Below are 18217 nucleotides of genomic sequence, written 5' to 3' on the forward strand. Positions count from 1 at the left end.
GAGCTGGATATCATCATTCTTCTCTTTCTTGCTTTCTTGGTTATTCCCATTTACTTCTCTCTTTCTCTCTCAGGGTAATGCAGCATAAGCCTCAGGCTTCCTTGCACCATATGGCTAATAATAATATGACATAAGAGAAAAGAAGTTGTTTTTAGAAATATAAAAGCAAATTTCTTAATTTTAAACTAGTCTCATTGCTCCAGAAAAGTGAATTTAATCTGTCTTCAGAGTTATTTGAGTTCCTGCATGAATTTTTATATAAGGCAAGGGAAGTAACATTTATTAATTTGTACCTCTCTCTCTCTCTCTCTCTCTCTCTCTCTCTCTCACACACACACACACACACACTCCAGTGCCATGTGTGTGTGTAACAAGTTTTATGGAACAACATAACTGTAATGCTAAAGAGAGCTGCATGTTTTAATAAGAATTAGAATTATGCTGATATATTTAAAAAAAAAAGAGAGAATTATATCAGTTTCTCTGAGTAAGGCTGTTCCAATTCATTTCACATTTCTATGTGTACATGTAAGACACATTGCTTGAAATATATAAGTTATTTACACAATGATTTATGGAGATGGAATAATTATTCAAATATGTTATTAAGATTGCAAAGCAATGGATGTATCTAATGTTTGAAATTGCTTTGAAGGCAATTTCAAACAATAAAAAGGAGAAATTGTTTTGAAAGCAAACAACTGTAAACTTACTAAATTTACTTCAAGGAAATATATATATATACATGTAACGAAACCGAAACCCTCACATGTGTGTAGTAGTCTTTCTTTTTACCTAATGACATTCATTTCCACTTGATAAATATTGACAGCATGATGGTAAAGAATTTAAAGAGCTGAAACTTGAGAATGTTTAGTGGGAACCCAGTGTACTTGGATTTGTGTTGTTTTCTTTGTTGGTACAATTAATTTGATTTTCTTTAGTGTGTTGTTGTTACCATATGATCTCCTGGACCACACCTGGCAATAAGAGAATTTCATATTGAATTATATAGATTGGAAATAGGAAATATTCATATTAACAATCTTTGTATCTTTCCTGAATGAATTTCATTATTTTTAAGAGAGAAATGGGTCAAACACATTTACAACACAACATTTGAGAATTGCCTTTTTTTTTGCACTCAATCCTCAAGATAAAACTTCTTCTTCTACAAAGGTAGGGCTTCTATAATAATATCCCCCCTTATTATGTAAAATAAGTTGTACTTCAGAATTAAGTAGGAGCTTTGTACTTAAAGCTAGTAAGTACTGCCCTTCAGGCCAAATGAAAGAAAATCCTACTCCCAGATAAAATTAATTGTAGCAAGATGCCTGCTGCAACATACCAAGCACTTTACCTACTCTCCTTTACTTACCTGCTCAAAAACTAAACACATATACTTGGCAATTATTTCACAAGGAGAAAATCAGAGCAATCCTGGTGATAAACTTCAGCTACAGCATGAGATCAACTGACTGAGAACTAAGTAGGAAGAAACGCCAAAAGATTCTGTCTAGGAAGTCGCAGGAATTCAACGTGCAACACTCCACTGTCAGTTGGCTAGCACAAGGATAGTAATTACTCAACCACCTATGGATGTAAAAATGAATAAACGAAACTTAAACATTTTTATCTGGCAGTATATACTTTTAAAAGGTGTGTGTGTTTTAAGAATAGCTAATATTATAGTAGTAATCAAGGTGTTGTTAGGCATGTTAACCCATCAATGGGCAACATGAATGAATGAGTTTCAAAATCTTTATAATTGGCCATTTATGAATATCTCTTATTAATATTCACCTGTAAAAAAGAAAACTACAGAGACTAAACTGGAATTTCTGCCTGCATGTTGCATGGAATAATATAAACAATATTACTGTTTATAAAGCAACAATGCTTATTTTTCAATTTTGTAGCTAAGCCTTATTTTTCTTATAGGTTTGATGATTATAACAACAGGATTTGCATAATGCAAAGCTTGCACAGCAAGAAATCTTACTGTATATGCAACCATACATCAGTGATGTCAAAAATTAGAATGGACATGTGCTGTGTCTTACATAAGGCGATTCCTAATTCAACATTTAATATTAGGGTTCCTAATTTAATATTAATTCAACTTCGCTGCGATGATACATAATTCTAAAAAAGGCCAGAAACGAGTATAGCACTACGTGTGCATTCTAGTGCATGTCTTGTTATGTTTTTCAGTTATTTCTGACCACTTTGCTACCAGAAAGCAGAAATCACTACAAAGGCTGTTTCACAAAACTTGTCAATGCCATGAGAAGACAAGCCACAATTGTGCTGTCTTAACATGTTAATATTATTATTATTAGTCATATGGTGCAAGGAAGTCTGAGTCTTATGCTGCACTAGCCAAAAAAATTTGAGTCACCCTGAGAGAGAGAGAGAGAGAGAGAGAGAGAAGTAGAAGGGAATCACCAAGAAAGAAAGAAAGAGAAGGATGATGATATCCAGCTCAGGACACTGGGTGTACCAAGCCATTACTCACTAGATGTGAGCCCCTGGGGTTGTAGATATGACTAATGATATCCTGCACTCACAAGGCAGAAGGTGTACTTAATAAGAATGAATTACAATCCCTATTTATGTAGATTAACAGCTGAACATTATAGCACTTTCTAGAGCATAACATGCGCGTTTCTTTCCCGGAAAATGTTGCCTAAAACTTTCTTGTATCTTATGTGCATACTTAAGAGGAGTGAGGAGTGAACCAGATGGATGATTGGATGATAACACCAAGTCATGATTTGATACTAACAAGACAAATGAAGCAATCAACAATTTCATACATGTGCAAATGGCACACTTATGAAACTTCCACAAATTTTACATTGGTAAGGTGAAAAATTTGTGGGAGTTGGTGAAACATGTGAAAGTTGCTAAGTTTTTCAAGAAATATAGAATCAGCAAATGATATCAATGATACATTCTTTGAAAAAATTGGAAGTTCTGATTATAAACATTAGTAATGGTTCTGAAAATATAAACAATGAATTTTTGGTGTGTTACATGAATAAAAGCTTTGTTTAATACTGGCATTTTGTTTTAGTAAGCACATATGAATCTTTGTTTCAAATATATGCAGTACCATATATTTTTTTTCCAAAATATTTGCCTTCTATAATGTGTGAAAATGTGGTATATATTGACAGATACTGAAAAGGTCATCACATAATCCAAATCTCTATACTCAGTGGGTGTACAATTTCCTAAATTAGTACAAATCAGTCCATTTAAGGTATCAGATTTGTATTCAATATTTTTCCCTAAGTTAGATTTTCAAATTAAGAGGAATTTTGTGCCACAATTCATATCATCAATCTAGAATAAATGTATAGAGATCTGCCAGTCCTCTTTGTAAAATTTGTTCCACTGCTTTTTTCCCAAAATGAGATGAATTATTTATCCTAGCAAGATAGGTGAAAAGATATAGACACTCAGTGTCCACTTTATTAAGTATTAAGCACACCTATCTAATATTGTGTAACCAATCCCCCTTACCTCAAAACAGTAACTATTCTTGGCAGTGAATCAACTAACTTCCACCATGGTGGAATACTAGCCAAAAATCTGCAATTCCTCAAGAATATATGGCAATAGTTCCTAATGCCATATGGATCTCTCAATGTCATTCAGATACATGCTCTACAAGATTGAGATCCAATGGCTGTTGGAATCAATGAATATCACAACTAGCTATAAGAGGATGCAGCTGGAAGTGGGATTAATCAAATCACACAATCCTTTTCAACTACTAGTGCCAAGTTGTGCCACTCCTTGCATTATTTTTCTGTTGTGTGCAGATAATGATGGTGTACAGTGGGAGCATTTACTGCTGTAGCTTAGATGGTGCAAGGACTGATGCATCACACTAAACTGGGCTGTTATTTCCTCTATACCACCACAAAGGAAATATAATAAATTAAGCCATTATTTTCTTCACATTGACAACAATCCTAACTATCTTCCAATCTCCCAACCTATCAAAAACTTCAATAAATGCATTGGCTGGCTATTTTTTTGACTCCTCATCTGGGTCAATGCTCACTTTTAGGAACATTAACTCAGATGAGTGGCTCGATTACATTGCCAGATTTTCTAAGCAGCTTCCAGCTCTATGAGGCCTACCACTCTTCAACCACTCTTACCCCACTGATACTCTTTGTATAATCTGAATCTCCAAGCGACAACTAATACGGGCCATTAACTCTCTCCCTCCCCAAGAACCACTGGTAGCAATGGCATTGCCCATTTCATCATCGAATGCTTAAGTGTTTTCATCATCGATTCACTCCCCAACCAATATAACAGATGCCTTGAAAATCGCTACTTTCCACCATAGTGGAACAGGTACTCTGTCCAGCCCATTCCTAAGAATCAACAATCAACTCCCCCAAGCCAACACAGGACCATTACTTGCACCTCTGTATTGCTAAAAATTCTGGAGAAAGCACTGCAAATTCTCTGCAACAGTCCTCAACAAACACACTACGGGATCTCAGGAAGGTCAACTATAACTAATCTGGCTACAATGACACTAAACATCTTAGAAGCCTTAGAAGACAGATAGGAGCTGCCAGTCATATATCTTGACATCCACTTTGCATTTGATGCCATCTATATATCCCAAGCTCTGATCATGCCATTTATATACCTGCTATACCACTTAAAAAGCCATTTCTGCAGTGATTGTTCCTGACCTAGTCCTAAAGGCCAGAACAAACACCCTCATTCATGATATAATTGCCGGTGCCTCAAGGTGGGGTCCTGTCTAGTGTTCTCTTCATGGCAATCATGGTGCTATTTGTGGCCAACAAATGTAACTGGATCACATAAGCAGATGATGTCAGGCTCCTTACTAGGACATCGCCATCCAAAACCACTCAACAAATCACCAGGAAACTACAGGACACAGCTGACTCAACAGGCAGAAGGTGCCAAGGCACTTGGGCACCTTCACCTCTGAAATTGACACAAGTAATTTACTCAATACAAGGCATCCCAACAATGCTGAGTCTGTGCTCAATGGCTCCTCGGTTCCAAGTGTTCAAAAGTGCAAAGGTCTGGGGGGTCGTATTCAACTCCAAGCTCACATTCGCCAACCATGTTAGCCTCATGCAACCAAAGCTAATTTCTCTATGTTGGGTAGCCAAGCAACAGCAGCTCCACACCTGCTAAAAAGATGCACCATTTTCTATACCCAATCATCTTATATGTCTCAGAGATATGGACCTTGGCTGCCAAATAAAACCTTAAAAGGATCTTTGTCATGAAATTCTGGCTGTTAAGATGGGCCAACACCAAGCTTCGCCTTCTTCCAGCACTCAGAACAATGCAGTCAGCAGATGGTGTTCAATTGCACAGGTTGCGATATTACATTGAAGAAAGAAGGCTGCTATTCACGATCAAGATGGCCATGGGTAAAATATCAGTGGGATTAATGCTCTTGGCGAATCCATCGCCCATATCTCTGGTTTTCAGCACAGCTGCTAGCAAACCATAACCAGCTAGCACTCACCGATAGATTCCTACCTAACCAAATGCTGACCTCACTCCAACAGATTGGCAGTCCTCCAATCAGTGGTGAACAAGAATTTCTTCTTCAAGAGGAGTGTTTCCATTTACAATGGGTTTCCTCAGCCTACAAGTTATTTTTGGTAGGAATTTTTTCCTGCTATAAAGTGCAGTTCAAGGTGTCTTGGTCAGTTAAACCAAGCACGGTACTAAGTACTATAGGTTCTAATACCTCTCGTGTTTGGGTTTTCATAAAAAAAACCTCGGACTGTCATATACTCCCATACTTCATCCATCCATGTCCTCCTAGGTCTACCTCTTCTCTTTCTTCCAGGAGGTATCCATTCCAGGACAGCCTTTGGATACCTGGTTTCTTGCATCCATTTTACATTTCCATACCATGTTAAATGCTTTTTTTTGATAGTGTCAATAATATCAACAAGTGAACAAGAAGTACAGAGAGGAAATCCTCATGACACTAAAAATTTAAAATGAGTTGTGCTTTTACCTGCCAATAGTGATACCTGCAACTACCACATGACATGTTCTCGAGATGCCAATCGCAACCAGTCAACCACACTTATCCAGCTCTACCCCTCGTTTCTGGACCCAGACTGTTACATCATACCACTTCAGCTCTGGGCTGTTATACTAAGATTATAATTCTCCATAAGAACTTATAGGAATGTGTCTGTATCTGTTGATTATCAGCCCATTTTCATGCAACCTTGTAGTGTACCTAACAAAGCAGTCACTAGTGTATGTCAATGTAAAAGCAATGAAAACTTTTTTATTATTATTTTTTACTTACTCTGTCTGTATAGATACACAGCTAATTCAATGACAGTAATTGCATTTAGGATGACATCTAACTCCATTTACACCACATTTACAACCACCAGTTGTATCACCACGACCCTAGCAGAAAAAATTAATCATACAAACTTAGATGATGTTCCCTACTTTTATACTTGCCTAAAAATATTATATTAATTTATTTAATCTAATTTTAATTGATTTGTTTTAACATATTATGGTAGGGTTTACTTCATTTTATAAATTAATCTGCAATATAAGTAAAAAAGTCATTTATGTTTGGTAACTTGAAAAACAAAATTACTCTGGTAACTTAAAAAGAATAAAGGAAAGTGAAAATTGAGTTAGAAAAGTCAACCATTATGTTTTGGAACAAGCTTACACAAAGAGCCTAATTTATTATTATTATAAAAAAAAAACTATAGTACATTAACACACTAATTAAAATTAAACAACAATGCATAGTGATAGCTATCATGCAATTTTGAAGAAATTGCAACCAAAAACAGAAGTGCACCACTACTAAAATTATTTATATAAGGGACTGATCCCCTTGCATTTTTGTTATATTTAGTTTATACATTTAATGGGTGTGAGTTTAATGTATTTCTTTAGCCTCTTATCTTATCCAAAACCCTAATATACTTATACAATGGACCCCTACTTTACAATGGGACCACAATACTATCAAATCACTTTACAATGGGCTCGCTATGTCATAAGGTTCATGTTATGTACTGTACAAGTATTGTGTAATTGTTTGACATATTTAAATTATAATATCTAAATTACCACTCTTATACCACATGGAGTTTTAATATATTTTATTTACCTAAACTAATATTTTATGTTACCTAAACTAATATACATTGAGTAATGTTTCAGGTATCTTGTCGATACCCATCATCAGACCTTGCTGTTGGGAGACAAAAAACTTATATTTTACATTGAGCAGATCTAAATAACAATCAAGATGTATTTACATATGATCAATTCTAATTTACAGAAAATAGATGAAAAGTTATAGTTTATAATAGCAGATTAGCAATTAGCATATCTAAGTTATGATTACGATCTAAAGGAACAATTCTATGTTACAGTTATGTTACAATGAGCTATTTTCAGTTGCAATTATGGTTAACTTATTTTTAATTAAATAAACTTCTTACCTGCTGACCAATTCTTCCTGCTGGATGCTCAGACCTAAATGGGCAAGAGGCTCAGTCAGCAATACATTTTTACAGGTAAGGTATTCATATAGTTAGCCAATAAGAATAGTGCTGGTTGCTTATCCTGAATCCAGGGTGCTTGTGCGGTGACCTTTGTTCTCTTGCTCTGGTTCCGGGTTGAGGTGTAGAGGATACCAGTGTTGAACTTTGCTGATCAGGTGAGTAGGCTGTTTCTAGGGTCTGGAAGAGGGTGTACGCTGTGTGCTCCTCTGGTTGATTCGTTTCTTTTTCTTTCCTGGAACCTTATTTCTTCACTTATTTTTTTCTTTAAAAAGATGAATATACTGTGGGGTTGAAATCAACCCCCTGTTTTCTATTGATTGCTAAGGATCCAAATTATTTGAAAAGAAAGGCTTCTTTAAATTGACTTCTGTTATACTGTCTATCTGTGGAAAGGATGCTTGTGTTATGGAAATTCCAGATGTCACCACATTGGAGGGCTGTACCAGATTGTTGAATTCTGCCATATTCTACATCTTTTTTGTGCTCTTTTATTCTACACTGTAGGTGTCTGTATGATTTCTCTCTCTCTCTCTATATATATATATATATATATATATATATCCTATATTTTAAATTTTTTTAAATAAATAAAATAAATAAAACATAAGCCAGTAGTAAGGCAAAAACTGTAGAGCGAAAATTAACATAATAATAACCCAAAATAAAATGAACAAACGAAAAGGGAGAGTAAAGATAAGACAAACAGTAGTCAAAAAACCCTTATATAATTTCGCACTTTAAATCCAATTAAAATGATATAAAATTTAAAATAATGCCAATTACAAATAATTTAGCGGTATCCCCCCCCCCGAGAGGTACCAGTTCTGAAAAAAGTGAAATATCACCAAAAAAGGGTTAATGTAACTACCAAAGGATAACAAAATCAAATAGCATAAAATAAAATAGACTGACCATTATGCCCCATATCGACAGAGGACCACGAGGCCAATAATGGTCATGGAATCGCTGCATTTCAATTGCTATACAAATCGTCGCAAAGGTGAAAAGATCAAAGTACCAAACCACCCTTTCCCCTTTGATCGATCCATCGATGCAGAGGATTTGCATGGCGGTTGTCCTTATGCAGCGAAAAATAATTATAGAACAGACAAGTACTCTAAAGCAGAGCCACACCACTGACATAATATAAGCTGAACCAGATTATATAGAAGAAAAAGTAAAGTAGATGGTGGAAAGGGTGGTTTGGTACTTCGATCTTTTCGCCTTTGCGACGATTTGTATAGCGATTGAAATGCAGCGATTCCATGACCGTTATTGGCCCCGTGGTCCTCTGTCGATGTGGGGCATAATGGTCAGTCTATTTTATTTTATGCTATTTGATTTTGTTATCCTTTGGTAGTTACATTAACCCTTTTTTGGTGATATTTCACATTTTTCAGAACTGGTACCTCTCGGGGGGGGGGGGGTACCGCTAAATTATTTGTAATTGGCATTATTTTAAATTTTATATCGTTTTAATTGAATTTAAAGTGCGGAATTATGTCAGGGTTTTTTGACTACTGTTTGTCGTATCTTTACTCTCCCTTTTCGTTTGTTCGTTTTATTTTGGGTTATTATTATGTTAATTTTTGCTCTACAGTTTTTGCCTTACTACTGGCTTATGTTTTATTTATTTTATTTATTTAAAAAATTTAAAATATTGGATATGTCTCGGCTTCATATGGAGGATTTGCATGTCGCTGCCTCTAATCAAAGCTTAACATTTATTTATTTATTTTATTATATTTTAACTTTTGTCATTATTCAAATATATATATATATGCTACCACGTCCACACTATCTTATATATAGGACCTCCAGGATTTTCTGGGTAGTTGGACTGTAGCTTTATGATCTGTTTGATGCAGGCTGAACTTTTCTAAAAGGTGAAGGTCTGGAATTTCTTGGTTTCTTTGGCTATTTTAGACATGATTGAAGGTATGTACAGTATACATATGGAGGTCTTCTTCTGTCAACACTAGGCTCTGGTTGTTTAATGGACTTGGAGGTGTCTGTGATGGCTTTATTAGTATTAGCCACATGGTGCAAGAAAGCCTATGGCTTATGCTGCACCAGACAAAAAAAAAAAAAAAAAAAAAAAAACGAATAAAACAATAATAAAAAAAATAATAAAATAAATAAATAATAATAATTAGTAAGAGAAAAGGAAATTAAACCTATCATTCTATGTGCTTCCCTGATCCGAAGGTACTATCCAGATGACCTTTGAATTTCCCCAAACTGTCAGCCTCTACCACCCGTGTAGGCAACTTATTCCAGTAATTTATAACTCGCTGGCTAAAATAAAACTTCCTGCAGTCCAATCTAAACATTTCCCCCTTGTAACTTGAATTTATGTCCCCAAGTTCTAGCATCATTTATAACCTTGAAAATTTCATCCTCATTCATTTTACTGATGTCTCTCAGAGCCTTAAACACCGCAATCAAATCTCCTCTAAGGTGTTTAGTTTCCAAACTCTGCAACCCACATATTCGAAGTCTTTCTTCATAAGGACACCCTTTTGCCGATCTCACCAGGCAAGTTACTCGTCTTTGCACCCTTTCAAGAAGCTCGATGTCTTTCTTTAGGTGCGGTCTCCATACTTGAACACAGTATTCCAAGTGTGGTCTAACAAATGCCTTATATAATATAATATACAAAATTAATTATAATATACAAAAGCCATTGCGGTACAAGTAAACACATGGGTTGTGTTAGGGTAGTTAACAATAGAAACAGGTGCAGGTATACTTGCGTGTACACCAATGCTAGGAGTTTAGTAAATAAATTTGATGAATTTGAGGTATTGCTCAAAACATCAAAGGCAGATATTGTTGAGATATCAGAGACGTGGTGTCACACAGATATAAGGGATGCAGAACTGCAATTTGGGGAGTACAACGTCTACAGAAAGGATACACAGGATAGGAAGGGGGAGGGGTTATGCTTTTAGTTAAGAAACACATAAAAACCAAGGAAGTGAAGCCAGTCGACATCGCCGGACAGTGCAGTGTTGAGTCAGTTTGGTGTGACATAAGCATTGGGAGATCAAAATTGAAACTCTGATGAGTATAATAAGGAACTGTACAGGGAAATAGAGTGGGCCAGTAAATCAGAGAGTCTTATAATGGGAGATTTTAATTTCCCACATATTGACTGGAATTTGGGGGCTGGTTACTCACACACTAGCAGGGCTTTTGTGGATTTATTGGATGATTGTTTTCTACATCAGCATGTTCGGGAGGCAACTAGAGGGAGTAATACTCTTGATTTGATTATCAGCAGTGATTCTCCATGCATTAAGAATCTGCAGATAAACGAACCACTAGGTGGCAGTGATCACAGTGTGCTGAAGTGGGAGTTACTCAAAGAGCTAACTACCATTAGGGGTAAAGGGAAGGGTTATTGCTTCCGTAAAGACGACTATGATGGACTGAGACAGTATTTAAATTCTATACAGTGGGACCAACTGATGATGTTACCAACAGCAAATTCAAAATGGGAAGCATTCAAAGAACTTATCTTGGAAGCTACTAGGCTTTACATACCAACTAAGAAATATTGTTCAAGGTTTAGAACAAAATGGATGTCAGATGAACTTATTAGGCATATGGCAGAGAAGAAAAATGCATGGGATACATACAAATTAACACGACACAGAAGCCTATGATAGATACAAGTTGATATGCAACCAAGTTACAAAGGAGGTTAGGCAGGCAAAGGCAGATTATGAGAAATCCTTGGCAAGGGATGCAAAGAAAAACAGCAAAGAGTTCTTTACTTATGTTAACTCTAGAAGGAAGGGGATGAATCAGATTGGTCCATTTGATATTGATGGGTCAACTGTTGATGATCCTGCTCAGGTAGCTAACAAACTAAATGAATATTTTGCATCGACATTCACACATGAGGAGTTATTCAGCAAGGGCAATGCCAGAGGTGTATTCAACTCTAGCAGTAAGCTACAGAATCTTGAAATAACTGGGAGTAAAGTGGAGGAGAAACTGTTGAAGATAAACACAAGAAAGGCACCCGGGGTGGATGGGATCTATCCAGTTATATTAAAGGAGGCAGCAAAGGAAGTAAGCAAACCCTTAGCCATAATTATGAGAGCTTCCTTGGACTCAGGGGAGGTACCCATAGACTGGAAATGTGCAAATGTGTCCCCAATATACAAAGGAGGATCAAAGGCTGACACAAGTAATTATAGACCTGTGAGCTTAACTTCTGTTCCAGGAAAATTAATGGGGCACTGGTTAAAGAAGCACTGCAGGATCATTTAGACAAGACTTCAGATATAGCTCAGACACAGCATGGTTTTGTTAAGGGGAAGTCTTGCCTGACCAACTTGATTGGATATTATGATGCAGTCACAAAAGAACTGGATGCAGGGAATAACTTTGATATTATATACTTGGATCTTAGAAAGGCTTTTGATACTGTTGCACATGGAAGACTGCTACACAAATTGGAGCAGTGTGACATTGGAGGCAAATTGCTGCTATGGATAAAGGGGTGGTTGAGGGGGAGAAGACAGAGAGTGGTAATCAATGGACACTGCTCATCGTGGACTAATGTTATTAATGGAGTCCCTCAGGGCTCAGTGTTGGGTCCATTATTGTTTTCTGTATTTATAAATGATATTGATGATGGTATATCAAGCTCAATGTCCAAGTTTGCAGATGATACAAAGGCTGGCAGGGTTGTCAAGGACACTACTGACACTATGCTGCTGCAATAGGATCTGGAAAGGTTGAGCAGATGGGCTGAGAGGTGGCAAATGAAGTTTAACATTAACAAATGTAAAGTACTACACATGGGAAACAGCAACCCCAGAGCAACGTATCAACTCTGTGGTACTACACTGACAGTGGTAGAGAATGAAAGGGACTTGGGGGGTGGTTGTGCAGGCAGATATGAAGTTCTCTGAGCAGTGCAGACGGGCTGCAAGAGTAGCTCATGGAGTATTGTCAATGATATACAGGAATTTTTCCAGCAGGGATAAGGAGGTGATTATTCCATTGTATAAGGCAATGGTCAGGCCACACCTAGAGTACTGTATACAGGTTTGGAGGCCTGATTTCAAGAAGGATGTAGAGCTGCTGGAACGAGTACAGAGAAGGGCAACAAGATTAGTGAATGGAACAAAGGGATGCTCTTACGAAGAAAGGCTTAAGTTTTGCAAATTACAGTGTCTGGAGACTAGGCACCAGCGAGGAGATCTGATAGAGGTGTATAAAGCCTTGAATGGTTTAAGCATGCTCAATGCTGATGGGATTCTTCCTCTAGCTCAGAAAAATCACCTGAGAGGGCATAAATTCAAATTGAGGAAAGACAGATGTAGGATAGACGTGAGGAAATTTGCCTTTAGCCAGCGGGTGGTTGGTTGGTGGAACAGACTTCCATCCCTTGTGGTGGAGGTTGATAGCCTAAATAAGTTTAAGGCTCAGCTGGACAGGTATTTTGAATGAACAGAGGGGTGAAGTGGAAGTGGGTTTTTTTTTTTTTTTTTTTTTTTTTTGGTTGATGCTGCATAAGCTTGCTTTCTTGCATCAAATGCCTCTACTAATGCTAATGTTTTGGTTAAAAACGTGTGTCCAATCTTGGGTGGTCGGCCCCTAACCCTATTTTTTCCATAGGGCCTGTTGTTTATATTACACGATTTTGCATTGCGCGAGGGTTTCTAGGAACACAACTATCGTGACGAGGACTGACTGTATCCCATGCATTTTTCTTCTCTGCCATATGTCTCATTAGTTCACCTGACATCCATTTAGGCCTAAACCTTGAACAATATTTCTTAGTTGGTATGTAAAGCCTAGTAGCTTCCATGATAAGTTCTTTGAATGCGTCCCATTTTGAATTTGCTGTTGGTAACATCATCAGTTGGTCCCACTGTATAGAATTTAAATACTGTCTCAGACCATCATAGTCGCCTTTACGAAAGCAAAAACCCTTCTCTTTACCCCTGATGGTAGTTACCTCTTTGGTAAATCCCACTTCAGAACACTGTGATCACTACCACCTAGTGGTTCCTTTACAGTTCCCTGTACAGTTTCTTATTATACTCATCAGAGTCATTAGGCCTATAGCACACTCCAACTCTCAATTTTGATCTCCCAATGCTTATGTCACACCAAACTGACTTGACACTGCACTGTCCAGTGATGTCAACTGGCTTCACTTCCTTGGATTTTGTGTGTTTCTTAACTAATACCATAACCCCTCCTCCCTTCCTATCCTGTCTATCCTTTCTGTACACATTGTACTCCCCAAATTCCAGTTCTACATTCCTTATATCTGCGTGACACATGTCTCTGATATCCCAACAATATCTGCCTTTGACGTTAGGCACATTATAGCCATAGTAGCTTATGTGCCATTAAACTCCCAAAACAACAAAGCCTTTGATGTTTCAAGCAATACCTCAAATTCGTCAAATTTATTTACCAAACTCCTAGCATTGGTGTACACGCAAGTATACATGCACCTCATTTTGGTCTTTTGGGGACTAATCATCATCATCAGCCATTTTCAATCCACTGCAGAATGAAGGCCTCTCCAGCAACTTTCCAGTTCCTTCTGTTTTGAGCACTGGCTATTTACTACCCACAAACTCATGAATTTCTTCTATCCATCTCCGCCTTTGTCTTCCAGGTTTTCTTCTAGCTCCTCTTGGATACCATTCTGTTATTTTTTTAGTCCATCTGTCACCATGTCTTCGAGCTATGTGTCCTGCCCAATACCATTTTAGTTCTTTAGTTTTGATAAGAATGTCCTTTACTTGAGTTTGCTGCCTAATCCATGTGTTTCTCTTCTTATCTAACAGTCTGATTCCCAATATAATTCGTTCCATTCTTCGCTGCAGTTCACAGCTTCTCTTCCATTCTTTTGGTGAGTGCCCAAGTTTCACTTCCATAAGTCATGGTGGGGAGTATACATTGATTCATTATTTTACGTTTCAGACAAACTGGGATATTGCTCTTCAGTATGTGACTATATTTCCTGAATGCTATCCATCCAAAATTTATTCTTCTCTTGACTTCCAGCCATTTATCATTATTACAGCTAATAACTTGTCCCAGATAAGTATATGACTCCACCTTTTCAATTACTGCTCCTTCAATCATTATTTCAATTTCTGTGGCATACTTGTTCATCATTACTTTTGTTTAGCCATATTCATCTTGAGTCCAAAATCCTTACTAACTGTGCATAACTGATTAAGATTTTCCTCTAATGCTTTGGGATCGTGGCTTATAACCACAATGTCATCTGCAAATTGTAAATGGTTTAGGTACTCTCCATCACATTAACTCCTTTCTGCGACCAGTCTAATCTTCTGAAAGCTTCCTCAAGGGCAGCAGTAAACAGCTTCGGAGATATTGTGTCTCCTTGTCGAACTCCTTTCTCAATTTTAAATTTGCTACTCTCTTTGTCTAGCCTAATAAAGGAGGTAGCACTCTCATATATTTTCTTAAAAATCATAATATATGGGGTATCTATGCCTTGTCTTTCCAGTGCCCGAAACATTGCCTTATGCTGTATGGAGTCAAATGCCTTTTCATAATCCACAAATGCCAGGCATAATGGTGTTTTATATTCATTTGCTTTCTCCATTAGCTGTGATATTACGTGAAGGTGATCCATAGTTGAGAATCCTGTCCTAAAGCCAGCTTGCTCTTTCGGTTGATTCTCATCAAGTATTCTTTTTAATCTGTTAGTAATGACCCTTGTGAACAACTTGTAGATGTAGGATAACAAGCTAATTGGTCTATAATTTTCAATTTGTGATTTATCTCCTTTCTTTTGCAGCAAAATTATGATTGCATTATTCCACTGCTTAGGCGTCACACCTTTTCTAATGCACTTTGTGAAGAGCCTTGCCAGTTTTTGTGTTATGTCTCTTCCTCCCAATTTTAACAACTCTACAGTAACTTCATCTTCTCCCGGGGCTTTCCGATTCTTCATTTTCTTCAATGCATGTTCTACCTCATCAGGAAGAATGTCGGGTATGTCGTATGTGTTGCTACTTTGCAATCCATCTTCCCCACTGCTGGTATCATTCCCTCGCTCCTTGTATAATTCTCTATAGTAGTCTTTTGCTATTTGAATTATGCCTTCTCTGCTGTTTATAAGTACACCATCACTATTCTTCAGTTTCAGTATCATTTGTCTTTCTGTATTTCTGCTCAGGGCTGCTGATTTAAATCCTTTGTTTTCCCTTAATGCTTGTTCTACTTTTCTTGTGTTAAATCTTCTTATGTCCTCTCTGAGTCTCTTTCTAATGGCTTTGCATAACTCAGTATACTCAATTTTCTCCCTGTCAGTGTTTTTCTTGCTCTTCATTTGTCGTCTTCGGTTCATTATGACAAGTGTTTCTTGACTAATTTTTTCTTCTTTGGATTTCTGTTTCCCTATAGGTTTCTTGGGCTTTATCACTTTCAGAAAGTTGTAATATTCCTCGTCAATATCTTGGTCCTGAGCAGTCTGCAGAAGCACAAACTTGTTCTTAAGTTCCAGTACATACTGCTTTTTCTCCTCCTCTGTTTTCTCAAAGACCTTTGTATTATTTACTCGAGTCAGTTTTTTCCTTTCCTTTCCTACATCCATATCAAGTGTACATCTTACCATTCTGTGATCACTTCCAACATTTACCTTATTCAGGACAATAACATCATTCACAATATATCTTCTGTTAGTGAGGATGAAGTCGATTTCATTAGTAGTTAATCCATTTGGACTCTTCCATATCCACTTTCTGTTCACCCTTTTCTTGAAAAAAGTGTTCATTACTGGCAGTCCTTGACATTCTGCAAATTCCACAAGTCTTTCACCTCTTTTATTTCTTTCATCAATTCCAAAATTTCCTATAGTTCCTCTTTCTGCGCTGTTTTGCCTTTTTCCAACCTTAGCATTGAAGACCCCATAATAATAGTGTAGTGGGTTTTCTGCTCATCTAGAAGACTCAATTTCGGTGTACATTTCTTCAACCTCTTCATCATCATGGCTCGATGTTGGTGCATAAATCATTATAACTGGACTGTACTTGTTAACAGGAGAGATTGCTTCTACAGGGATGGGATACACTTAAATAGAAAGGGTGCAAGAATATTTGCTGATGCTATCGAGGCAGTGTTAGGTGGGTCGGAAAACTGCTAGCTTGGGGGGAGACAAAGACCAATAGACTGACAGTAGCCACTGGCAGAGGTGAAAGAGATTCTTGCACTGCTTCTATTAGAATGAGCAGAAGCCTGAAAAACAAGATGCATGGTATTTCAGAGACTGCTGGGAGCCATTGCAGTACAAGTAAACACATGGGTTGTGTTAGGGTAGCTAAGAATAGAAACAGGTGCAGGTATACTTGCGTGTACACCAATGCTAGGAGTTTAGTAAATAAATTTGATGAATTTGAGGTATTGCTCAAAACATCAAAGGCAGATATTGTTGGGATATCAGAGACGTGGTGTCACACAGATATAAGGGATGCGGAACTGCAATTTGGGGAGTACGTCTACAGAAAGGATAGACAGGATAGGAAGGGGGGGGTGTTATGCTATTAGTTAAGAAACACATAAAAACAAGGAAGTGAAGCCAGTCGACATCGCTGGACAGTGCAGTGTGGAGTCAGTTTGGTGTGACATAAACATTGGGAGATCAAAATTGAGAGTAGAAGTGTGCTATAGGCCTAATGGCTCTGATGAGTATAATAAGGAACTATACAGGGAAATAGAGTGGGCCAGTAAATCAGAGTGTCTTATAATGGGAGATTTTAATTTCCCAGATATTGACTGGAATTTGGGGGCTGGATACTCACACACTAGCAGGGCTTTTGTGGATTTATTGGATGATTGTTTTCTACATCAGCATGTTCGGGAGGCAACTAGAGGGAGTAATACTCTTGATTTGATTTTCAGCAGTGATTCTTCATGCATTAAGAATCTGCAGATAAATGAACCACTAGGTGGCAGTGATCACAGTGTGCTGAAGTGGGATTTACCCAATGAGGTAACTACCATTAGGGGTAAAGGGAAGGGTTATTGCTTCCGTAAAGGCGACTACGATGGACTGAGACAGTATTTAAATTCTATACAGTGGGACCAACTGATGATGTTACCAACAGCAAATTCAAAATGGGAAGCATTTAAAGAACTTATCTTGGAAGCTACTAGGCTTTACATACCAACTAAGAAATATTGTTCAAGGTTTAGGCCAAAATGGATGTCAGATGAACTAATGAGGCATATGGCAGAGAAGAAAAATGCATGGGATACATACAAATTAACACATGACACAGAAGCCTATGATAGATACAAGTTGATATGCAACCAAGTTACAAAGGAGGTTAGGCAGGCGAAGGCAGATTACGAGAAATCCTTGGCAAGGGATGCAAAGAAAAACAGCAAAGAGTTCTTTACTTCTGTAAACTCTAGAAGGAAAGGGATGAATCAGATTGGTCCACTTGATATTGATGGGTCAAGTGCTGATGATCCTGCTCAGGTAGCTAACAAACTAAATGAATATTTTGCATCGACATTCACACATGAGGAGTTATTCAGCGAGGGGAATGCCAGAGGTGTATTCAACTCTAGCAGTAAGCTACAGAATCTTGAAATAACTGGGA

General features: G+C 37.4%; 1 protein-coding gene across 4 annotated transcripts in view; it reads right to left on the reverse strand.

Moving 5' to 3' along the window:
* Positions 1-18217, reverse strand: part of LOC150082427 (uncharacterized) — a 253470-nt gene that overhangs the window by 18220 nt on the left and 217033 nt on the right. For 3 of the 4 annotated variants that reach the window (XM_090377496.1, XM_090377495.1, XM_090377493.1), the window contains 2 exons: positions 6356-6462; positions 1379-1593 (listed from right to left, as the gene is read on the reverse strand). In XM_090377496.1, coding sequence (XP_090233622.1) covers positions 6382-6462 — 81 coding nt within the window. In that variant the 3' untranslated portion in view covers positions 1379-1593; positions 6356-6381. The remainder of the gene's footprint in view (positions 1-1378; positions 1594-6355; positions 6463-18217) is intronic. The other variant, XM_090377494.1, reaches the window with a different exon arrangement.

The sequence above is a fragment of the Mastigoproctus giganteus genome, chromosome 7 (assembly GCF_048544385.1).
Source record: "Mastigoproctus giganteus isolate SK-2022 chromosome 7, ASM4854438v1, whole genome shotgun sequence".
Lineage (NCBI taxonomy): Eukaryota > Metazoa > Arthropoda > Arachnida > Uropygi > Thelyphonidae > Mastigoproctus > Mastigoproctus giganteus.